This window comes from Centroberyx gerrardi, chromosome 2, assembly GCF_048128805.1.
Source record: "Centroberyx gerrardi isolate f3 chromosome 2, fCenGer3.hap1.cur.20231027, whole genome shotgun sequence".
Lineage (NCBI taxonomy): Eukaryota > Metazoa > Chordata > Actinopteri > Beryciformes > Berycidae > Centroberyx > Centroberyx gerrardi.
The window spans coordinates 15,165,615-15,190,729 of record NC_135998.1 but is presented as its reverse complement, the minus strand read 5'-3'; the positions used below and the strand labels follow the sequence as shown (position 1 = coordinate 15,190,729).

Genomic DNA, 25,115 nt, shown 5'->3' with positions numbered 1-25,115 from the left:
TGGTTCCCCTTGACTCTTGGCACTTGATATTGTAGCACTTTACTTAGATTGGGACTTACTCATATGCTTTAAATACTTCAGTATGGTAGGAGTGGCTCCATTTTGGCCTTTATCTGTTATTATTTGTTTCAATGTCTTTTATTGATGTGATGTCTTTACTACATGTTGTTTTTTGTGTGTCTTATGAGCTGATTTTGAACCCTGGCTGCAAACCAAATTTCTCTCTGGGACAATAAAGTTGAAAGTTGAGGTTATCCTGCAGCCTCCTCAAGATTCAGACCGAAGCTGCTGGTGAAACAGGATCTAACACCACAAACCCTATCAGCTGTCACAGGGTTGTCAGGTATCACAGACTCGCCCTTCTCAGCAGTAAAGGCTTGTACGCTCATGTCATTCCTTGTTTTCCATCCAAGTGCCGCTCCAGTAAAATGATGTTAAGCAAGCAGAGTTCTCATCATTTATTTCCCCCCAAAAAACTGACATGGATGTTGACTTGGGCTTGCAGGGCATTGTGACCAAATCATCACAGAACATGAGCCTTTTGCTCTGAAACAGTAAAACTGAGATAACAGTGTGCTTTGCCATTTTGGTTTTTCCAAAGCATAATAACTTTCTGAAATGACACTCGTAAGCCAACTAAGAACACAACAATGTAAATTAATTACAAATCAGTCAGGTAACCATACAATCAATCAGTCACTCAGTCACTCAGTCAGTCAGGCAGTCAGTCAGTCTGTCAATCCATCAGTCAATCTTAAAGCCTGTTCTTATTTTGAATGCAGCCAATATGAGTTGCAGCACTTCCTTATGAAATAGAATGAGACTGCCAAAAGCCAAAAGTCAAGTCTGGTTTACAACCCATAGGCTCAAACGTATAACTGGTTGTTCTGTTGTGGCTGAATTGCTCAACAGTCTATCAAGACTAAAACCATGTAACCTGCTAATCCGGGGGAGTGTCTTGGCTGCATCAAGGCCCCGCGCGGTGTAGCCACGCCCAATCAGCTGTTTCCTCAAGTGTTTTTCAACGGCAGCTCACAGGAAAACTTTTTGTAGCGTTTTACTCAATCTCATGTGGTAAACAGAGAGACAGCCGAAGTTATCACCGAGTTTTGTTTTTACTTTACTGTTTTGTTCCCCGGCGTCGCAAGGATTGTCAGTCATGTCTTTGGCAGATCAAAGCCAGCAGTGGAGTCCCACGAGCGTCCAGGTAACGGTACTCCAGGCACGAGGCCTCAGGATAAAGGGCAAAAACGGCACCAACGACGCGTACGCGGTCATGCAAGTGGCCAAGGAGAAGTACTCTACCTCGGTGGCGGAGAAAAGCGTGGCGCCGGTGTGGGAGGAGGAGGCCGCTTTCCACCTGCCGCCGCTGCTGCATCACGGCAGCGGCGGCACGGAGCGCGGCACGCTGCACGTCCACGTCCTGCACCGGGCTCTGGTGGGTCCCGACAAGCTGCTGGGACAAGCTGCCATCAACCTGCTGGAGCTCAGTGAAGTCAAGTCCCGCGACAAGACCGAGTGAGTGTGTAGCAGTAGTTTGGAAGGGCGTTGTCTTGTTTAAAATGATAGATAGATAGATAGATAGATAGATAGATAGAAGTGCATAATACACCCAAATAAGTAAACAGCCTACAATGCAATAGCTCTCTCTCATAGTAATAGGCCTACGTGTAGAAATAATCCTATAAAACTTAACATAGGCCTATTCCCAAAAATATTTCCCTATAAGACCATTTGAGTCTCAGACAGACTAGAGAGACATCAGACATCAACAGGCTGATATCAACTCTCCATTGTAGTCTGGCATCATGTCACCTTCCTGGGTAAAGGTGTCTTTTAACCTGATGACCCAGGTTCAAGCCCCATGTTGGCAAGCACTCATCCTGCGTAAGTGTCTTTGAGCAAGAAAGTGAATCCCTGCCAGCTTCATTCTTTCTGTTAACCCTTCTCTGTCCTTTCCAACTTTCTGTGCAGGGATCAATAAAGTATCACATCATTTGACCACCATTCAGAAATAGACTACTAATGACAGATAATTGACATGATCAATGTATTCTCTAAGGAATCTGGGTTTCTCCAGAACAAGCGTTACATCTTTCTGGGTTTGAAGGTTTTTCTTGGTCCTATGAATATAAGCCTGTGTGTTTTTATGCATGAATTGTTAAATGAGTCGTTAGCTGCATGTGAATGAGCAAATCAAAAGAGGTGCAATGAAGACTGACAGGTAAAACGAGTAGGTAACAAATATATTTTTTAACGTGAATGTTCATTCTCAACCACACCACTCAATCATAGACTTGTGATATTGTAGAACAAAACGTTATTATCCGTATTAATTCCCTAATAATTACAAGCCACGGTGTGTAGATATTGTAAAACAAAAATTATGCATGCTCTGTGGAAATTGTGGATTAGTTAGGTGGGTAAAAAGTAGACGACAGGCAACACAATTTGAATATATATGAATGTGTGAGCCTTAATTTGTTCATTTGGAATAGCTATTTAATGATTTGGAAGGGAAGATGATTTGCTTCTGAGGTATTTGCACCTTTTTCTACTGAAGTGAGTCATCCAAGCATAGGCTACACACAGCCATGCATCACTACACAACCTCGCTCCGGTGGGTGTGACTCGTGAATGTTGCCCAATTGCTCCTGCGCAGCTTGAAGGATTTGTTCCCTCAGCAGCCTTCAAGGATGCCAATTAGCATTACTTATTCAGATGAATGAGAGAAATCAAAAGATTCACTCTGTCACTGACCGAACTTGTCAGAGTGAACCTCCAAAGAAGAGGCAAACCTCCAAAAAGAGGCAAACCTCAATAAACTCAACTGGTGACAGTGTCTTTGATAGCACATCTAGCATTCAGATAGAAATAATCAATTACAAATAAAAAAAAAATCACATCGAACTATGGACAAAATTAGTGAAGTAATTAACTGAGGCGATTACTCCAGCTAATGTGCAAAATAAATTGGTAATGACGGCTGTGATCAGGTTTTAGAGGCCCTGCAGGTCGTCTCAGTACTAGACATTTCTGTTCCTCTGTGCATAAAACACCCTGCTGTTCACTTGGTCAAAGAAAATAGTTAATATTTTAATTGAAGTTATCCTTGTTTAATTATGAAACAAATGACTCATTAGCTTGTTACAATTACAGACTTGTGTGTTTCAGTAAGACTGGAAAATATTATGTCACACTAAGCTGTTTCTGAGTATTTTAGCCCCCCTACCATGTGAGCAGTTTTATACACAGCAGATCGCACGTACCAACACACACACACACGCACACGCACACGCACACACACACACACACACACACACACACACCCCCACACACACACAAACTTTGCTCTCTATGATGTGTGGGTAGGTGTTGTGTTTGTTGTGGTTTATGCTTTGGGTCTTATTCTGTATGTTTGGGTTCATTATTTCTCATCATCAAATGATATAGATTTGCTGTCTCTTCATATCATGGCAATGCTTAGTGGGCCATCGACCCTCTTGAAAATGAGATGTTATCAGGTTGCAGCATGAAATGAGCTCTTATTAAAATGTATGAAGTTACAAGTACTTTATACACAACTGTGCATGCTTTTCAATTATGACAAATGATGAAACTGATGTGTCAGCATGCCTTGTCTATGTTGAGCCTTACCTGGATGCATGGCTTTTTAGTGTCTGTGCATCTGATCACATTTGCCCTTTTTTGTCAGTAATAATTTCAAATTCAAATACTTTTGCTTAGTGTTGCCCTTCAGCACTGCTGCAGAACTTTGTACTTTGTTTGAATCCCTGAGCTATTTTCATTACACATACACAGAGCTTCTCAAACAGACTCTGAAAGCACCAGTTAAACAATGTTTTAGGGGCATTTTGATGTTGAACTGTGTATTCTTGAGAGGCATGCCATAGGATAAGGTGGCATTGAGGAGTTTGGCATTAATATGCAATCAAAAATAACTCCCCAGCTATTCCAATAGCAAAATATTATCTTTATCTTTACTTTATCCCAAACTATGTTAAAATGTATCTCTTGGCCTGCACTGGAATACATAATACGTTTTTTGATTACTTCTTCCATTGTAAATACAATTTTTTGCAGAATCACCAAACATACTTTAGACTGGTATTGAGTAAATGCTCAGCTTATTTTCCATTGATTTTCAGTAGACCTTGTTGAGCTTGGTGAATGCACCTTATTTCTGAGGTTTAAATCCGGCTTTAGCCTCACATTCCTGGCTGTTTATCAGTGAAAAACAAACAGTGATGGCCGGAGCCTTGCAAGGTCAGTTTTTCTAGGCAGGACTTAACCACTGTGGCTGCTCCGGCTCCCACACAGACTGTTTTATGTTCCACTCCACTGTTTACATGGTGTCTTCCTGTGAACTCAAATGCTGCAAAGTCAAGAATGGGAGTCTTGTTCAAATAGCAATTATTTCCCTAAATTCTGCCAATTTTTGCTCTTTCTGAAAATTTGTTTATCTTTAAAAGAAGACACCGGCATTATTGAATTTCACTCATCAATTTTTCACTATTTCAGACCCATCTAGATTGCACAGGTGCAAGGGAACTAACAGCAACTCAACTACTGTAGTTAGGCTACTTTACCATATTAGATTTCTTTAGGAATGCTACTTTTTTTGAGTACTGTTAAAGGAATTTTGTCTGATTTCTTTAGTAATTTACTCCTACTGTTGCTTGAGTAAGTTTTGTTTTTAGAAATAAGAGTAGTTAGTACAGTAAGATCTGTTACATACAGTGAGTTATTTGTATTTTCCTCCTGTGGTTGGTAGCTTTGTTGATATGATTTTTTTTTTAAATCAATCCTCACACCTTGATTGATGACCCAGTGAATAATTGCAAGAACCAGAGGAGATTATAAATTGATTTTTGGGGAGAAAATCTTCAAACATGCACAGATTTCTTTTGAAAGCAATTTTGTTCTTGGGTAGTATTTTAGTGAGTCACTTAAGTAATATTCTCAACAAGTACTTTCTGTCCATCTTGAGTACAATTTGTTTTATTTATTTAGAGGGAGACAGAGGGGAGAAGTTGTGGTATTTGAGGCCAACAGTGGCACATGTGTGGCTCCAAAGGCACTAGACACTTAGTATTGACGTATAGCTGATCAGTTGTTTGATTTATGACATCATCAGTAAGCAAACTCGCAAATACAGGAACCCTTGCCCAAATCTTAACAATAATCCATGTGATGTGAAGCGCTTTTGGATAATATAAAAAAGAGGAAATTATGCAAAAAGTGAAAAAAAATAAAATAAATGAGTCTAAATGGTCAAACAAATATTCCATGGGTCAGAGTCTGATTAATTATGAATGGAGAAGCTCCCTCTATGGTCACTTGATGACATCACAGTCCAGGGGTTGGTTTTCTGGTTTAGGTTTTGGAGATAGCTTAGTAGATTTTGGAGAAAGCTAAACCAAAACTAACTAAAGCCTGTTGAGAGTTATGTGTTGATTGAAAAAAGCTGAGAATATACAGCAATGTCACAAAATTAAAAAAATATAAAAAAATAAAATAAAAAAATAAATAAATCAGTACTGCTCAATAAAAAACAGATATGGTGGATAACACAACATCCATGGTGTAGGAAGTACATAATAACTGACAGCTGTGGTGGTTTTAATTACTGTGCTCTCCACAAACAGCTCAAAACAGAATATAGCAAGCATATCAATTATTATCTAGAATCTGTCACATCATGACAGCACAGCGAAGCACACCAGCAATAAAAAAGGTAATTTTGTCAAGGAGGTAGACGTAGTTGACAGTCAAGACATTTCTCCCAATATTCCATTGTATGCTAACAATGTTTGATCTGCTGGTGCAGATGGGGCTGCACCAGCAGATCAAGCATTGTTGCTGGGGTTCTGTGCTATTTTCATGGCTTTAGTTGGCAAGGCGCATCCACATTGACGCTCCAAAATTACACAAACCCCTTATATGTATGTTATGCTTGTCTGTTTCATTTTGATATAAATTCTTCAACCAGTAGACATGTTTACACATCAAAATTGCACATCAGAAATGATAATGCGATTAAGGCAACAATATGAGTAAGGCACAGTCTGTAGTGGGCTAGATTAAGGTCTGATTCTTACTAATATGTCATCCACAACTGAGGAAGTATGAGGACCTTCCCTTTTGGTTGATTAAATCCCTTTAGCCATACCAAGGTGGCAGGACAGGTTCCATCTGCAGTCTAGGCTGTAATTGGAAGGATGTGGTGTGCATTTTGAAAATGCTGCGCAATTGTGCACACCAACCAAAGTGGGTACCTTGATTAAATTTTGCGCAACCAGCACCAGGCTGTTGCAATATAGGAACGTGAACTTTTGTGCACACCAAGCTGTTTTGCTATAACTCGGTAGGCTATTCCGGACACTGGTGAAGTCGATCACACATCCATTCTGAAGTTCTCTCTCCACTCTACATCACTGAACTGCTTCAGGACCGCCCGGTCCCACCAGTCCTCACTTCATATCCTCATTCAAAAATGCCACATTGCCGGGGGTGCAACAACTGCATGTGTCATCTCCTTCGTTCCCAAAATTAGCGTCTGAAGCATGCCGTTGTGTAATTCCAATGAAGATAGGCTTATGGCTGCCATGAACAACATGATGTGGTAAAGCAGAATCATGGCTGTAACTGTTTTGGTCAAATTTGAACAGGCGCAACAGGAAACAAGTTAGTACGTTTTGTAAGTAAGTTTTGTAAATAAAGAACTCCTATTTCCACAATTCTCTCTGGATAACAGAAATAAGTCCTTCACTCATGTTAACAGGATTATTATGGGGAGTTGTCAGTTTATGTAATTATTTGGAGTTTAATTGGATGTAAATGTAGCCAATGACTAGCTGAATGAAACCTTTTCTAGCGCCTCTGGTCATGAAATTAACAAAAACCTGTTGGTCAGGCATGTGCCAGTGTGCCAGTGCTGCGAACCCTTGATTCACACAAATACGGCCCTAGGTGTTGAACTGAATTATGGTAGAGAACACAGTGTGGGTGATGACTGTCAAGATATCATGAAGCCAGTTAGCTGGCAACAGTTGAAGCCTTCTTAAGTGAGAAGACTTGTCTTTGAAAGTAAAGCTGAGGACGTCCTCGCCTGTCGCAGGACGGTACTACCTGGAATGCCACACCGAATGTTTATGAACCTGCAGGGAGGCGAGACTTTCCTACAGCTTCAGTCCAGCCTGGTGTTGTTTTGACACTGTCCATTTCACTGTGGACTGTTCTCTCCTTGATGTTGTGTGTTATAGCGTGCGTTGTGATTGTTTTTGGTTGGGACCTCACTCAGGGATCACTACTGGTTTCTGACACCTGTGCCAGAATGATAAGTCTGATTGGGATTTTTGTTTTTATTTTTAATTTTTAATTTCACTCTGGTTCATTTGCTCATTTAGGTCTGGCTAGCCTGACCAGCACCAAAAGCCCCTGGCATGTGGCCTTCGTCCTGAAACCCAGGAAGTTGTCCTGGTTATTGTTGGCCTTCTTCCTCTGCAGATCTAGTAGACGGGAAGCCTTGGCCAGTCCTGGCACTTTGTGTATTATCACTGTTTAGCCTGTCCCACTCACTCAGCTCTTCTCCCACTCCCACTCAGCTGTGTTTTGTGATAAGAAGGTCTCGAGTCAGGGCATTGTCTTATCGGTCGTTCGGGCTCTTGCAGGAAATGTGTGTGCAGAATAAACGCACAAAACGTTGAGTCATGCCGTGTCTTCTTCTGGTTCTATCTGTGTGTGTCCAGCAGCAGAACTGCACACTGTGTACTCTGCACAGGGGGGTGAGACTGCTGAGTTCAAGGGCATCCTCATCACGCAGGCATTGTTAACTGAAAATCACTGTTGGATTCTTCCTCCTGTCCTCTACTTACTACCTCAACCAGCTAACGCCTAATGCTTTCGTAACTTCCCTTTTGTTTAAACTGTAGTAGCTTACTTCTTCTCTTTTTGAGGAGTTGTTCACTTGGGTTTTATGTGTTTCAGTGGCTTACGCAGGCAGCAGTGAGTTACAGCGGTTGTCAGAGTTTAGAGTTAGGGTCATGAGCAATAAACACTTCTTGAGTAATGGTGTAATTTATATTATAAAGCCATGTTGGGAAGGAGGAGTAAGTGAATTTGTAGAACTACCCACTGCTTTGACAGCGTAACCATTCAAAGGGATGCTACAGTATGATACCACAGAGGGAATTAATAAAATGTCCCCTTTTGTTCATATTTTTGCACCTTATATTTATGTATTTGTGCATGGGAGTTGTGACACTAGGCTCACCCCTTCACAAATTCCAGAAATTCCCTCCTTAATTTGTATGTGCCACACACACTGAAGCTATTCCAGAGGGAGGAGGAGGGCGAATCTCAACGGCAGAGCTGATTCAGCACCATTGGGTAGAGAAGGCACAATGTCTTCTGTTGAGTCCATCTATATTTTTAGAATCAGTGGCTTCTAAGGGAGAAGAGTTATGTAAACAGGAAAGATTATTATTTATATATATGTGCACACATATATATATATATATATTTTTTTTTTCCCATTCACAATGTTATGTAATGCTCCCACATTTCTCCATTTCAAAACCTTAGCTGCATCTAAGGTTACGTTTTGTTGCAGATTATATTAGAACAGACAGTTTCTCTGTCTTTTCTGGCTTCTCAGATAGCTTTGATTCTGGGTGCTGGGATGATAAGAAGTAGCAGTCACGGTACAAGAATATCAGCTATGTACACACACACACACACACACACACACACGCACACACACACACACACACACACACACACACTGCCCTCCCTCATTTCCTCATTTCCAGAAATCCGGACTTCAGTTGGAGTTGTTTGTTCAGCCCCTCAGCCGTATGAGTGATGAGCTGACCTCAGATTCTGCTTGATAGACACTTTTTCTGCTGACTATTTCTTTTCATTGTTCTGTTAAATTATTCTGCCTATTTCAGGAATTTGAGACCCTTCTCTTAGCTTAGGTATCAGACCATGACCGTCAGCATTGGACTGCTTCTGCTTCCAGTGTCGACGCCACCTGGTGTATCAATGAAAGTCTGCCTCTTTAGACTGTGCTATGTTTTGTTGTTAGATCGCTTCATTTATTTATTGTTAGGTTTCTTTATTTTATAGTTACATTGTTTGGTTGTAAGTTTTAGGTTCTGACCTAGGGCTACCTTGGGTTCCTTGGCCCCTGGTTCTTTGGTTGCTCAGGTTCTACCTGGCGGTTTAGCTGGGATTTTGGTCCCATCAGCAGCTGGTGATGAATTTTCCCGTTCTCGAGGCGTTGGAGAGCTCGCCAGCCGCTGGTTGTGCGGCAGGATTTGCAACCTGCTCTCCTGGTTGCAAATCAGTTTTGCTCAGCTTGGTTGTCCCTGTGGCTGGCTTGTTCTCCCGGCTCCTCGGACCTGCGGTAAACCACACGTCCTAGTTCTCGGTGATTCCATGACCTGTAACATTAGACTTGAGACGCTGGCTGAGGTTATCTGTCTTCCTGGGGCTGGAGCTACTGACACAGAGGCTAATTTACAGGCGCTGGTGAACTGTAGGACTAGACACAAGGGTAAAGATGAAGCACATTAATGGCTGATTTGCTCAGTCAACTATAAATAGTACTGTGATTCCCTAATCCTTTAACATCAGAATCTTTACTCACCAATTCAGTAAATCTAACAGATTTTCCTTGGTGGCAATGGTTGATGAAGTAGTGCTCAATATGCAGGAGGAACACATTTGCAAATGGAAATGGTGGCACTGGTTGGGTAGTTAAGTTCAATATGAAAATATCTCTCTTTCTGTCGGTGTCTCCCTCCTTTTCTTTCTTTCTTTCTTTCTTTCTTTCTTTTGCTCTTTCTTTCTTTCTTTCTTTTGCTCTTTCTTTTGCTCTTTCTTTTGCACTTTCTTTCTTTCTTTTGCACTTTCTTACTATTGCACTTTATAGTCAAAATGCAGGTAAGCAGGGAGAGGCAGGGCCATAGGCACAGACTGGAGGGACAGCCCAAAGAATCCTTCACAGACAGTATTATTTAAAAAAAAAACTTTCCTTCTTGGTCAGTTGGCTGCTTAATTTGTGCTAAGATCAACACAGACTTTCCAAAAACAGCCAGGTCCCTTCTGAGTCATTTTCCATGGCTTCTCCGCCCTCATACTTACTGAGAAGAAACCATGGGACTGGTCACCATTTCCACAAAGGAACTGACGACAACATTTTCTAGGCATCAGCATACATGAATTGCAGTCCTAGTTTTGATAAGCCCTTCAAACCACTGTGCAAGCTCAGGGAGGACGATGGTTCTTGGGGGAATGCGGCTCCATGAATATAACCTTTCTTTTGGTGACAGCTTGTTATTTCAGACAGCGTAGAGCATTAGAACTAACAGGCACAGGGTGATGAGCTCTCTTTGATTCATGTCTCCATGTTAATTAGCCTCTGACTGTTAAGACACAGCAGCCTGTACTTTATTGTGAACCGAAGATCTAGAATACTGAGTGTAGTAATACTCAAATGTCCAATTATTTCATAGCTGAAAGGCTACATTACATTGAATAACCATTGACAGCACCAAGACAAGAAGTTAATGACATCTGGAATGCATTCTTTTTGAAATGCTATACTTTTCAAATAATATTCATACAATTAATCATGCATTTGGTGCTTATGTAACTGTTTGCATGCTGCAGGGCAAATGTTATTCTAATACCATGTTGCTCTTTAACAGATGGTTCAAGTTGCTGGACAAGGCTGGCAAGTCAGACAAAGACAGAGGAGAGGTGCTTCTGGACATCCAGTTCATGAGAAACAACATGACTGCCAGCATGTTTGACCTTTCTGCTCCTGGCAAACCCCGATCTCGCCTGGGCAAGTTCAAGGACAAAGTTCGCGGCAAAAAAAAGGAAGGCCTATCGGACGCTACGTCCGCCGTGGTGCCGTCCTTCACCCAGGTTCTGACAGACAGCGAGGAGGAGGGAGCGGGGGATGGATATGGTGAGGGGGCTGCAGGCAAGGAAGAGAAAAAGAAGAAACATAAGCTGAAGTCTCTGTTTTCTCCCAAGTCTAACCTGCAGAAAAACATGTCTCAGTCCATGTCTCTTCTGCCTGAGAAGAACTCTGCGCTGAGTGGCAGCATCTCCTCTGGTCTGAATGTGGATTCCTCTGAAGGTCAGGAGCAACACTGTGTTAAATTCATCCTTACCCTTCTTCCTTTTATTTTCTCTTGTCCTCCTGTCCATATTTATATTTCAGAAAACAAGCAAACCTTCCTCTTTAAGTAGATTCGTTTTTACCATTAAGGAAAACATTTTAATTTATGTTATGCGTGTTATCTTTCTCATTTCCACCCAGGTAAAAAGAAGTTCAAGTTTATGATACATAAGCGCTCAGGCAGCTCGGACAGCAAAGGTTCCCAAGGCGCTCTCTCCGTACCTGGGCGCCAAAAACATGGCTCCGCCCCGGCAGTGGAGCAGAGCAACCTGTGCATCAACGGCAGTCACGTATACTGCGAAGAGCCCCCACCTCGGAGCTCTCGCACCGGCTCCACCTTCAGCCTGTCCAGTTCGGGCCACGGCTCCATGGAGGACCTCCGCAGGACCCAAGTCCCCGAGAGCTCGACCACGTCCACTGATTCCTTCAGGAGGCAATACTCACCCTGGACAGAGGAGGAGGACAGCAGCAAGGCTGCAGAGGAGGAGGAGGAGGAAGTGGTGGTGGAGGAGGAGGAGATAGCTGAAGTAGAAAGGATGAGAACAGTGGAGAGAAGGAGAAAGGTGGAGGAAGAAGAGGAGAAAAAGAGGCTGAGTAAGACAGAAGAGAAGAGTAGAAAGTTCGAGGAGGAAGAGAGTGTTATTCATGAACAGAGGGAGGAAAGAAGGTTGGAGGAAGACAAAATAATTCAGGAGGAGGAGAGAGCTGAAGAAGAGAGGAAAAGGCAAGAAGAAGAAGAGGAGCGGGTTAGGAAGGAAGAGGAAGAAAGTCAGAGATTAGCAGAAGAAAAGAGGAGACTAGAGGAACAAGAAAGGAGGAGGATTGAGGAAGAAGAGAAAATGAAAAGGGAAGAGCAGGAAAGGATTAAGATGCAGAAGGAGAGAGCTGAGGAAGAGATGAGACAGGAGGAAGAGGAGAGGGTTAGGAAGGAAGAGGAAGAAAGTCAGAGATTAGCAGAAGAAAAGAGGAGACTAGATGAACAAGAAAGGAGGAGGATTGAGGAAGAAGAGAAAATGAAAAGGGAGGAACAGAAAAGGATTAGGATGGAGGAGGAGAGAGCTGAGGAAGAGAGGAAAAGGAGACAAGAAGAAGAGAGGGCTAGGAAAGAAGAGGAAGAAAGTCAGAGATTAGCGGAGGAAAAGAGAATAGAGGAACAAGAAAGAAGGAGAATTGAAGAAGAAAAATTTAGAAGGGAAGAGCAGGAAAGGATAAGGATGGAGGAGGAGAGAGATGAGGAAGAGAGGAAAAGGAGACAAGAGGAAGAGGAGAGGGTTAGGAAGGAAGAAGAAGAAAGTAAAAGATTAGCAGAGGAAAAGAGGAGACTAGAGGAACAAGAAAGGAGGAGAATTGAAGAAGAAGAGACAATTAGAAGGGAGGAACAGGAAAGGATTAGGATGGAGGAAAGAGCAGAGGAAGAGAGGAGAAGGAAACAAGAAGAGGAGGAGATGGTTAGGAAGGAAGAGGAAGAAAGTCAGAGATTAGTGGAGGAAAAGAGGAGACTAGAGGAACAAGAACGGAGGAGAATTGAAGAAGAGAAAATTAGAGTGGAGGAACAGGAAAGGATTAGGATGGAGGAAGAGAGAGCTGAGGAAGAAAGGAAAATGAAACGAGAAGAAGAGGAGAGGGTTAGGAAGGAACGAGAAGAAAGGGAGAGTTTAGCGGAGGAAAAGAAGAGACTAGAGGAACAAGAAAGGAGGAGAATTGAAGAAGAGAAAATTAGAAGGGAGGAACAGGAAAGGATTAGGACGGAGGAGGATAGAGCTGAGGAAGCGAGAAAAAGGAGACAAGAGGAAGAGGAGAGGGTTAGGAAGGAAGAAGAAGAAAGGGAGAGACTAGCGGAGGAAAAGAAGAGACTAGAAGAGCAAGAAAGGTTAAGAAAGGCAGAAGACCTACAAATAAAGAGAGAAAAGGAAAAACGAATAGAGAGCACAAGGAGGGAAAAGGAGGAAAAGATGATCAAGGATGAGGAAGAACGAATGAATGAAGAGAAGAGGAGCAGGAAAGAAGAGGAAAGAGTAAGGAAAGAGGAGGATAAATTGAGGTTAGCAGAGGAGGGAGAGCGATTGAAGAGGGAGGAGAAAGAGGAAAGGAGGCTGGGAGGAGCAGATGAAACCCGTGTGGGTCTAAAAGTGAAAGTGTCTGTGGAGAGCAGTGCTCCTCTCACAGAAGTCCCTTCCACTAATCCGTTTGATGACACCTTTCCCAATAATCCCTTTGAGGAGATTCCCAACCCGCCTGCTGCACCCCTCAGCAGGACGGCCAAAGTCTCAACTGTCCAGCCAAGGTTAGTCCAAGCTGTCTCACACCACATGGTTTACAAACACCGTGATGCATGTAGGAGATTCATTCCAACACAAGATAACACACATTCCGAAACTAGATGACTCACATTCAGGTTATTATACTAACCTTGCCTACTAAACAGTAACAACTTTGAGGATTTAGTCATCCATATTTTTTAAATATTTAGTGGTGAATTTCAGGTAACATTTAAAAAAATGGATATAATGTGTGTTGGAAAAGAACCCTTCATTTAATTCACATGAGCATAAACACACACACACACACACACACACACACACACACACACACACATGCCTCTCATTTTGCATGTTTTTACGGACATAGTTTAAATGTCTTAAATGTCATAAATAGGCTATTTATACAGCATACTGGCTCCATGGGATTTCAAATGACATGATAGCAACATGGTGAAAGTGTAGACGGTCAGTTTAAGTCCAATCCAAGGACCACACTGCTTGGTGGGTCACTGGCTATCAGCTTCTATCCATCCATCTCTCATCATCTAACCCTTCCCATCTAGGAAAGTGTCTGTTCCAAAAACATTGAACATTGATTTTTAGCCCCGCGACAGCAGGGGCTCTATGGATGGTATTGTCGGTCAGTCGGTTGCTCTGTTCGCCACTTTATGGTCACGTGGCCCGGAGGGAGTTAGACTGCAGACTCTCAAGCGAGAGACCCGAGTTCAATTCCCAGCAGAGACGCTTCCACAAAATTCAACGTCGCGGGGCTGTTAGACTCTTAGTCTTGTTGAATCTACATGTGTAGAGTAATTTACATTACAGTATATTGTCCTCAGTCTAGCATGTCTGCACTATGTGAGGCCCTGGGCGGCAGGACGGCCTGGTGGCTAGAATGACAATCCCATAACCAGAGAGACGTGTAACCAGAAGGTTGCAGGTTTGATCCCTGCAACAGCCAAGGTGTCCAATGCTATTAGGGTGTCTTTGAGCAAAACACTGAACCCCAACCTGCTCCAAGGGTGCTGATCCTGAATGTCCCTGCACTCTGGCCTGTCTGCTGAAATGCATACAATGTGTTTCAATGAGGCAATTGTTCTCTTAAAGGAATATTTCACCCCAAAATGAAAATTCTGTCATTGTCTACTCTTATCTTAAATAGATTTAGTTTAGAAATACATTTAATTTCCAAAAAGGGCATAAAATCATATTTCTAAAAACAACCCAGGCAGCATAATCCCAGTGTTTTAAAGGCCTATATTTACCTATATATTTACCTCACTGACAGTTTCTTGTTTGGACCTTCATCAGACATAACAATGACAAGGAGTGGCAGGCGTATGATATGTGGGTAATTCTACCAATATATTCAAATTGGGGGTAGGAAAAAAGTTTAAATTTGTATTCTGTTTTCCCCAAAACTTTACCATAGATGTGTTACACCATGTCTAAAAGTACAGTTGAATTTCATATTTTCCCCCTTTTCATCTGAATGACAATTCTTGGCTCATTTAGATGGGGACACTCAAATCTGCTCTCAGTTTGTTTTCAAATTGCCAGGCTCACGTCTTGGATCCAAACTTCCACTGACATTGCATTGTACTGAAAAGGGGGCATGCCAAATTAGCATCTGAGGTACGGTTTTTGCCTATGATCACAGTATTCCCGAAGGACAGAGAAAGACATGTTTTACTATTGAAAGTGGGCAGCATTTCCCCCTTTAATATGCTGTGGGAATGAGGTCAGTTTCTGGATGTGGCACATTGCAGCAGGGGTAGAACTACATGTACTTTAATTACCTTGCCTGAGTTACCAGTTACAGAGGGAAAATTGTAGCACCAACGGAGGTAGTTAAAATTTGTGAGCTCTAGATGTCAAAGTGTGTGATCTGAATGTTGGATTGTCACTGTATCTGCTTTTTTTCCCACTCCACATCAACAGGCAGTTCTCATTAAAACACAATCCTCTACAGCTATCTGAGACCATGAAAAGCCCTATGTGTGTGTGTGTGTGTGTGCGGGTTGCAGGTCTATGTGTGAGTGTGTGTGCAAGGGTATGTTCTTTTAGCAGCTGAGATTGGTTGCTCCAAAGTCTTACCTCATTATATTAGGTGTCATATTAATCGGGAGGGAGGATGACATAAAACATTAGGTGATTACCCAAGATGAGATGTGCTTGGCATAGTAAAGGCAGAAATGTAGCGGTTCAGTCACATTTCTCTTCTCAGATGGTTCATCATTTGCATTCGCTGCATTGGTTTTCATGCGTCCTGTTAATAATCCCAAATATGTTTCTCTGACTTTATCTAACCAAAATAGAATTGACCAATATCCACATGCTTTGACCTTTCACTACATTTCATTTCTATATTAACTCTTTAACTAATGTAGCCTACTCCATTCTGTATTTCCACTGCTTTTGCAACCAAATGCAATAACCTAATGAATAAAACCCATTTTCTCCAATTGTTTTGCCTGGTGAATTTTCTCCAATTTTGTAACACCTGTGTACAGTTTTTAACTTTCAACATCCTTAGCTCTAAGAAACTACTAAATTGTGCATAACTGTGCGTTTTGTGTGCATGATTATCCAAAGCCAAAGTAGGCTCTGTTGATATCTGAATTGATGAGTTTCAGCAATTTCTATTTTCCTATTTTTATTTCATTGTCTTACATCATTCCAGTATTCGCCTGCATACAGCAATCTTACACTAATATTACGTTTTGACATTTTTTCACTGCAAACTTACATCCCTCTGCATTGGAGACTAGAGCCTTGGAGCATGTAGCCACAGATCTGCTAGAGAAGAAACGTCTTGCCCCTTTGCCCCTAAGCAACCGCCCGCTCCCTCAGGACTGAGTCTCCTTTTAATTCACCACTTAACTTTACTCAAACCAAAACATCTAATCTGTGTCCTACATCCAGATATCACTCTGCTGTGCCGTTGGTGGGAAGCAAAGAAGACCTCCACTTAAAAGAGACCGTTTATACTGATGAGAAGGAACCAATTAGTGCTCAGCGTGACAAGCGACCGGCTCCACAGCCTCCAGGAAAGTGTGGGTCCGAGAGACAGATTCAGAGGGAGCAGAATGTATCTAAACTACATCTGGCACAGATGAACAAACAGAGTAGAGACAAAGATGTCAAAGCCTCCAATGTTTTCCCTAAGCGCTTGGTGCAAATGATCACTCCTCTGAGTAGGTCTTCATTGACAACAAAGAACGCCCCAGTGCCGGAAAGCCAGAGCTCGACGCACTGCAGTAACCAACCTGAAAGCATTTCGTCTACCACAGCAACATCAAGAGCAGCCAAGCACTGTAAAGGCCCTGCACCCTCTAGACCCCACCCTTCCCATGCTGGAGGAAACACACTGACACAAGCTGGTGAAGATGGGCCATTCTGTGAACCCAAAAGAGCCTCATCATCTGACGCTAACCAAAAAGACCGCAACAGTCCACATACCCCTGTTGCATTTGGATCAAATCCATTTGAAGATGATGAAGACCAGCTCACTGCCCAAGATGAAATAACAACATCTGCAAAGAGCATAGATTCTTGTAATCATCAGCGCTGTGCCTCCACAAACACTGGTTCACTAGATTTGGCTGCAGCTGCACCACAAACTCCCGATGAAGATGGTGCCTCTCAAACAAAAAGCAAATCTTCAAAGATGGCCCATGCTCCCCCGCCTCCTGCAAAGAAAGCAGCCGCCTCCAGCATTTTGATGAACCAAAACACAGACCCAGGCCTTGCCTCCAAAAGGCAGGACAGTGTCACAGATGTGGCTGTACAGGGAGATGAGCCGCAGTCAGAGGCCGTAAGCTCTGTGTCTGACCAGGAAACTCCGCTCCCAGTCATTTTGTTGCCCTCTGAGTCCCGGCCTGTTACAGCACAGGACACTGGGGAGGAGGCAGGTGGGAAGTGGGACGGGCCTCCTTCAACCTCACGCAGGTGAGAGAGACTTCAGCCCCTCAAGTAGAGCAGCAGCAGTATTCTGTTGTACCTCATCCGTCTTCCTATAGATTATATGCAGTATTAGATAAGACAACACTAGCTCCTAATAGTTGTATATATTAGTCTATTGTATAATTACTATCTAACTAAGTATTAGCTATATGCAATAGTTAAATTTTACAGTGTTTTTGAGGGGTTATGTCATGGTTTCTTTCACGAAAAACAAAAAAATGATTCATCACGCTACACACTTCAGATGCAGGGTGTAGTGCGATTAATAATCCTCATTCATCGTTCAGCATTGCTTTGATTATTCGTCATGCTGTATCTGATAAGATCGATGCGGATGAATGACCTTGCAGCATTAGCACGAAGCACCAAATTTCCGTTTGACTGGTGATTTCTAATTAGGTGTGTTTTTTTGACCCCATAGGAGAATACATCTCTCCTACGGCTTACCTGCTTCATGTTTCACACTGACACACAAACGCTCTATTTCCCCGTAGCTCCCATCCAGCCATTCCCTATCCCCTTTCTTTCTCTCATACTTTTTGTTTTGTCATTGCAGGCTTCATCCTGTAAAACCCCTGAGCCCTTTGGAACAGCAGTCTGCCTCTGTCATCCAAGGGACAAAAGATACCAAATCTACAGCAATCCTCAGTGGTGTTCAAGAGAAAGTAAAGGTAACTTTGTCACTCACTCACTTGTCAAAAGAAGTGGACAAAAAGGATATCTTATTCTGAGCACTTCATAGTAACCTGTTGTATTTACATTTATCTAACAAATGAATCCCACAAACACCTTGATTTAACAAGACCTTGAAACACTGCAGTTCATTTAACACTTAACATCTAACATGAAAAAAATAAATATTTTATCACTATGTGTCTAGTCATTGTAACACGTGCCAGTGTCATCATTTGCATCTTCCATTAAGAGCTTTGTGTTTACCGCCACATGTTGCTTTATCCCCTCCCACAGGTGAAAGGGCCGTACTCCCAGCTGACTCAGGAGGAACTCATCTCTCTGGTGTTGAAACAGGACGGCCAGCTGTCGGACAGAGACAAAAAAATTTCAGAGCTGGAGCAATACATCGACAACTTGCTTGTGCGCGTCATTGAAGAGAAACCAAGTATTCTTATGTCCCTCAACTCTCTGAAGAAGGACCTGTAGGACGATGCACTGATACCGTTTCATTCCTGCTGTAACTGATCAGTACACTGCTTGCACTGTGTCAGATGTAGACACAATAATCTGACATTATTCTTGGAGGTCCCATGTTGGAAACTTGACTTTGAAAGAGTTTCCAGAGTTTAGAGTTCAAGCTCAACAGTGTAGAGTTCAAGCTCAACAAATCGGTAAATGAGATTAAGGAAGGATGACGAAAATGAAGATTAGGCTATTGATATTGCTGTTATATACGTATATATATTGTTTTTTACACAACCAGTGGAGGTGAGCCAGCCACTGGAAGATTTATTTATATATATATATATATATATATATATATATATATATATATATATATATATATATATATATATATATATATATATATATATATATATGTATGTATATACAGTATATAGAAATCTTCCAGTGGCTGGCTCACCTCCACTGGTGGTTGAATTAGGAGCCTTTCAGCCGGTGGATTGTGGGAAAGTGGGAAATATTGATGAGCCTTCCTTTTTCCTAAATGTTCAAAATTATACTTTGCTTGTTTCATATGTGACTTTGAAAGAACTTTTCTCTTGTGTGTTCATAATGACTATTTTCTTGTTGAACACAAAATGATAAGTAGGAATTCATTTGGAAACATGTCTCATGTGCATGACAATCTCAAATGACTCTTGTTCACTAGTCTTCATGACGGGACAAAATGCATACTGTCTGTTTTTACCAACCATTTTTGTATAGACTGATGTGAGCAGAGCTTCCTGTCCACTTGTGATATCTCCAGCAAACAGATGAGCCTTATTTTCTACTGTCAAAAGGATGCACCAATTTTGTAGATAATCAAATTTTCCAACTCTGGGCTGATTATATACAATTTTACATTTTATTCAACAACCCATGAAGGCACTTTACTCAGCCTATAATTATACGGTCTCTTTGGATACACATAATTACTTCTTTAGAAGTTGTGTCTACACAATACTGTGGTTACTGCATTATATGGTATTGTGGTTAATGTAAAATAAACTCTTCAATTAATGACTCAGTTTTACTCTCTCTCTCTCTCTCTCTCACACACACACACACACACACACACACACACACACACACACACACACACACACACACCAACAAACAATGGGAAGCAACGGCTTTAAAACAGGGAACATCAAAAGTGATGAGAAATCTCTCTCTCTCTCTCTCGATGGCATGCAAAAAGTGAACAAATATGTCAGTAATAAGCTACATTCAATTTTTGCATTCGTGAGGAGCACCAAATCTAACTACACTAAATCAAGCCAGTGAGTCTCCGGTCGGACTAAGCGGAACTATCTACAGTGTGAACATTGTATCCGCACGGATGCAATTATTCGCCGCCCCCTCCCCGGTGAAAGCAACAACGTTCATTGGTCGATCACAGCTGTTTACAAATTTTCGTCCGTGCTGACGCCGAGACAGCGAGACCTTTACAAGACAACTTGGGAAGGAATTTCTCCACAAGGATAGAAGTTTTGACTTGGCGTCCTTGGATGTTAAAATATTTAGCAGTGAGACAGTTCGTCCTTCGCAGGTGTTGAGACTGTTTTGGGCCGTTAAATAGACGTCAGTCCCGTCGGTGGAGGATGGCACCTGGGGGTCTGACCTGTCCGGACTGCGGCTCCTCAAACATCGTCGACGATGATCTGTACTCGCAGCCCCAGCTGGTGTGTGAGGACTGCGGCTCCGTGGTGTCTGAAGGAGCGCTCACCATCGACCGACCCGAGGGGACAGGTAGGCGGCCTCACGGCGCTCCGCTGCCCGCCTGGCTGCGTGGGAAACGGCGGGCGTCCGTGCGGTTACAAGCCTTTATTTTGGTCTTTACTGCACTCTGGCGACTATGGTAAACATGGAATTGTGTTTGGCAAAAACTATTATAAGTAAATGAACCTTATTGTAAACGCTTATCACCATGCTATGGTGTTTGCACAAGTGCCTTTCTGTGCACCTGTGCGTGTGAATCACTTTAGTCGCCCGGGTGCATTAAAAAAAGAGACTGAGCAACAGTCAGGCTAAACGTTTCAGTTTTTCCAAAATGCTTTATATTCATTTTTGGGATGAATGAGCAATATTTCAAAATCACAGATAATACTATCCTCAGAAACATAACTGTTTTGTAAGTGATGGTCTTAAAATGACTCCTAAGCTTAATATAGTAGTTACCTATAATAGACTTTAATACATTTACTTACCTGTAATACCAACCATCATTTTGATAGAGGCGGTGTAAGTGTTTTCAAATGATGGATATCTCATTTTGGAAAGAGGTATTGACACACACTCCCTGAACTGAACACACACTCCCTCCCTGAATTGAACACACTCCCTTCACTGAATACACTCTCCCTGAACTGAATACACACTCCCTGAATTGAACACACACTCCCTGAATTGAACACACTCCCTTCACTGAATACACACTCCCTGAACTGAACACACTCCCTGAATTTAACACACTTCCTTCATGGAATGCACACTCCCTGAACTAAACACACACTCCCTGAATTGAACACACTCCCTGAACTGAACACACACTTCTGAACTGAACACACTCCCTGAACTAAACACACACTCCCTGAATTGAACACACTCCCTGAACTGAACACACACTTCTGAACTGAACACACTCCCTGAACTAAACACACACTCCCTGAATTGAACACACTCCCTGAACTGAACACACACTTCTGAACTGAACACACTCCCTGAACTAAACACACACTCCCTGAATTGAACACACACTCCCTGAATTGAACACACACTTCTGAACTGAACACACACTCCTTGAACTCGCCCAGTCGCATCACTCACATACAGAGCGTACAGATGTGTGTCCATTTTTTGTAGTTGAGAGTATTTCAAGTTAATAAAACAGTATGGTATGATGAGTTAATTTTTTTCTTCTTCATTATAATTTCACATTGGTAACATTGAACTGACACTAAAATTTGATCAGTTCCCATTCCCATACACAGGGTTGTGCAGACACTAAGATGCAAGATACTGTTTAGGTATTGATAAATAGCAATAAGATAAGTGTTTACAATAAGGTGAATTTACTTATAATATTCTTTGCCAAGCCCAAGCCTCTGTCAGTTCCATTTTACCATTTGTATTAACGTTGCCTTTGTGTGCTTTTTACAGATGTCAGCTACAGCCAAACTACAGCTGTGACCAAGCAGCCATGTGTAAACCAGATAAAAGGTAAGACCCTCTCTCCAGATTTGGGGAACTTTTGTCTTATGGCGTTGATTGCATATCTCTGAAGAAATTATCCCTCTGCTCTGATTTGCTCTTGCTCATAATTTTATTGCATCGTAACAGGTCTGCAGCGTGTGAAAGCCTTATGTCGGATCCTTAGGCTGAACAGTGAGATCGAGGAACTTGCACAGATGTATTACAAGCAGGCATATCAGCACCGCGACTTCATCAGAGTCAGCCTCCACAAGAAAGAGGCCCTCGGCGGCTGCTGTGTGCTTGTAAGCTGTCAGCTGCGCAACTGGCCCATTACCATGGGAAGCATCAGCTGCCTCCTGGACGCTGACCCGATGGTGGTGGGAGTGGTTTATCAGGAGATGGTCAAGACTCTGAGCATTCAGGCGCCCACGGCCAGCATCACTGACGTGCTGGAGGCTCACGGCCAGGAGTAAGTGTTGGGCAGCGGGCTGAACGTTGTAGTTTGGAAGACAATCAGCACAAAATATCCTTAAAGCTCTCCTGGAGTGACCTTATCAACAGTCTAAAAAAAATCAACAGGCCTTTCACGAAGACAGTTTGTTTACATTGCAAAATGTAAGTAACAACTAATTCTAACCAGCTGAAACAGGTTTGCATCCATTCTCAAATTGCTGTTACACAGATGGATTTCGTTTTAAGTGGGATTGACTGGTGCAGATAATCATATCTCAGCTTTTGAGATAAACTGTTTCAGAAGAGGTTAGAAATTTTAATCGGGTAGAAAAATCTTAAAAGTTAGTTTGATACTTGTGTCAATATTGGGTCTATGGTTCAGTATATTTTCTGTACAACAGGAGAAAGATCTAATTTTCAGATCCTTATCAATCTGTACAGTGTAATTCAGAATTGAGTGATACAAATACTATTTCCCTTTTTTTCTTTTAAACTGTACAAATGAAACAAAATATGCGGATAATGTTTTGCAACTCAAGGTTTGAAAAATAACTCTTTAAATCAGTGGTTCTCAACTCCCTGCTAGTTTTTTTTCTATCCATCTAATAGGGAATAGGACTGATTTACACCTCAGATACCAGGTGAATGCACCTAACTGCTTGATAGAAAACCAGCAGTAAAACCATTGCTTTTAATGATTCACCTTTCATATACCAAGGTTCGTCAAGCACTCATGTGCCTTGATATCTAAAAATATGCCAAGTTGAGGCCTATACTTATTGAAAATGTTTCACTCTTTCTGTCAGATACAAAATCAGCTCTCTTGACGTTCCTGAAGAATTGGCTGAGAACTCCAAGGACCTGACGAAGCGTGCGGTGGCCCTGGTGGAGCTGGCAGCAGATTCCTGGCTCGTGACCGGCCGCAGGCCCCTCCCCATCATGATGGCGTCCATCTACCTCGCCTGGCAGTCCTTGAAACCCACCAGGGTCCGCCTCAAATACACTCTGGACAAATTCTGTCTGCTAGCCAAGGTGTCAAAGTACAAGCCCGCATTGAAGAGAATAGCTGAAATAAAGGAGGTGCTGTGTAAGCTGGGCCAGGAGATTCCCTGGGTGGGGGCTGATGTGAGACCAGACAACGTGATGCTCCAGGTGGAGGATATTCTGAAGCACAGGTACGCTCTGCTGCGGAGGGCTCTGAGGACACATGATGCCCTGATGGTGGAGCTCCAGCCCAGCTGTGAGGACTCCCTACCTGGGATCCAGTCTAAAGTGTCCCACCTAGAGGAGGCAGCACCCTCCCAAATCTCTGGGCTTGTAGCTCAGACTGCAAACAAATCCTGTGAGGAAGCATGTGAACCAAATGCTGAAATGGCCGAGCAACCAGGAGGTGGAGACCTTAGTTCAGGCTCTGAGCCTGAGCTGCACACTGGCACAATCACCCATGGGTGCCAGGCTCCAGCACCACACTGGGGTAAGAGAGTATTGTTTGCTCCCCCTTGTGTGAAGCATCCTAAGATCAGGAGAGTGGAGAGACCAGTGCTCCAGGATGTAACTGGTGATGAGGAGATCTCAGACAGTGAAATTGATATGTACATCCGCACTCCTCAGGAAGTGAGAGACTTTGCTCGGACAAAGAAGATGTTGTCCTCGTCTGAGGAGGAAAAAGAACAGGAAGGTTGAACCCTGTGAGTTTTGGTTATTTTCCCAGGACAGTGTTTGCTTCTTTGGTTAGTGATCTAAACAAAATTGTCTTTTGAGTTTAAATGCACTTTATCTTGTTCAGGACTATTGCGTTATGCATTTGCATAACAGTGTTTGTTAGACTTTGTTCATGAGAGACGCCAAAACTTTTCATGCAGGGATAAAGGTTAGCCAGTCCCAGGACAGACTATATCTGTTCAGTGTTTTACTGCACATACCCAGTTTACTGTCAAAAACATTGTTGAAATAAAGTTGTGTTGAAATATTTGAAAATCTGAAATATTATTGACAAGCGTCACACTGACATTACATAATCAGGGAGAGATTTGGAGGGTGGGGATGGCCATTTCCCCTTAAACACACTAATGCATCTCTTTCAGGGGAAATGTGAGGGGAAAAGAAATTGCATTTAGTGCCTATGGGCGGTTTCATTATACTACACTTAAAGAGGTCTATTTTCTCCATTATTAGTTTACTGAAAATGCCAGGTCAGGGTGTTATGCTGCTCATGTGTGCGATTGATTAGACATTGTCAAAATCCTACCTTTAAATTAAGGGAGTAAAAATCCACTCACAGTGCTGTGGTACATGACGTAATGGTAAAATTATTCAGTCACAGAAAAGAACAACTATGTGGTGCTAGACGTGTGTCAGCCCTTGGGTTTTACTGTGTTTGTAATGTTTTATGTTACAATTGTAGATCCATAGTAAATCATGTTTTTCACATTACTTGCTACAGTGTACAGTTGCTATACTGTTAGGATTGTGTAGTTATTGAACAGTATTTGGACGTTACATGCAGTTGACTCAAAAGCAAAACCAAAGTGAGTGTCACTGCCATAACTCATATAAGGTTATGCAGTCAAGGTTGTTTCCCTCTAGCTAATCTAATGGGAATATTAGTTGGGAAGAGAACGGTGTCAGGAGGGTTATGGTTTTCGGCTGATAATATAGATCAGGGTCTGCCTAAAGCTTCAGTCATGTAGTGCAAAACAGTATTGTCACAGGAAACATTTTGACATTTTGAATAGATTATGATGTGACAGCCTGCACCAATGTTGAAAACCCATTTACATACAGTACCAAAATTAAAGCTGAGACGACATCCACAGTCAGCCACAGTTGCTACCTGC

At 42.3% G+C, this 25,115-nt stretch overlaps 2 protein-coding genes across 3 annotated transcripts; both read left to right on the top strand.

Annotated features, from left to right (window-relative positions):
* The first annotated feature begins 1,045 nt into the window (after window positions 1–1,045).
* rab11fip1b (RAB11 family interacting protein 1 (class I) b) lies at window positions 1,046–18,926 on the top strand. 2 transcript variants are annotated; one of them, XM_071913535.2, is made up of 6 exons: window positions 1,046–1,518; window positions 10,740–11,179; window positions 11,363–13,505; window positions 16,408–17,433; window positions 18,005–18,119; window positions 18,418–18,926. In XM_071913535.2, exons 1-6 carry the CDS (start codon window positions 1,160–1,162, stop codon window positions 18,607–18,609), a joined length of 4,275 nt encoding a protein of 1,424 aa, XP_071769636.2. In that variant the 5' UTR covers window positions 1,046–1,159; the 3' UTR covers window positions 18,610–18,926. The 2 variants fall into 2 exon arrangements, with proteins under 2 accessions (XP_071769636.2, XP_071769637.2); XM_071913536.2 differs by lacking the exon at window positions 16,408–17,433 and having other exon boundaries at window positions 18,418–18,923.
* Window positions 18,927–20,222: 1,296 nt separating this feature from the next.
* brf2 (BRF2 general transcription factor IIIB subunit) lies at window positions 20,223–24,228 on the top strand. The gene is made up of 4 exons (XM_071913571.2): window positions 20,223–20,382; window positions 21,793–21,852; window positions 21,973–22,294; window positions 23,085–24,228. The coding sequence occupies exons 1-4, from the start codon at window positions 20,235–20,237 to the stop codon at window positions 23,959–23,961; spliced, it is 1,407 nt and encodes a 468-aa protein (XP_071769672.2). The 5' UTR covers window positions 20,223–20,234; the 3' UTR covers window positions 23,962–24,228.
* Window positions 24,229–25,115: the final 887 nt, after the last annotated feature.

Coding starts and splice junctions, on each gene's coding strand:
- rab11fip1b (XM_071913535.2), top strand. CDS start 1,160: ATGTCTTTGGCAGATCAAAGCCAGCAGTGGAGTCCCACGAGCGTCCAG. Junction 13,506..16,407: donor GTCTCAACTGTCCAGCCAAG/GTTAGTCCAAGC, acceptor TCCTACATCCAG/ATATCACTCTGCTGTGCCGT. Junction 17,434..18,004: donor CCTCCTTCAACCTCACGCAG/GTGAGAGAGACT, acceptor TTGTCATTGCAG/GCTTCATCCTGTAAAACCCC.
- brf2 (XM_071913571.2), top strand. CDS start 20,235: ATGGCACCTGGGGGTCTGACCTGTCCGGACTGCGGCTCCTCAAACATC. Junction 20,383..21,792: donor CGACCGACCCGAGGGGACAG/GTAGGCGGCCTC, acceptor TGCTTTTTACAG/ATGTCAGCTACAGCCAAACT. Junction 21,853..21,972: donor ATGTGTAAACCAGATAAAAG/GTAAGACCCTCT, acceptor GCATCGTAACAG/GTCTGCAGCGTGTGAAAGCC.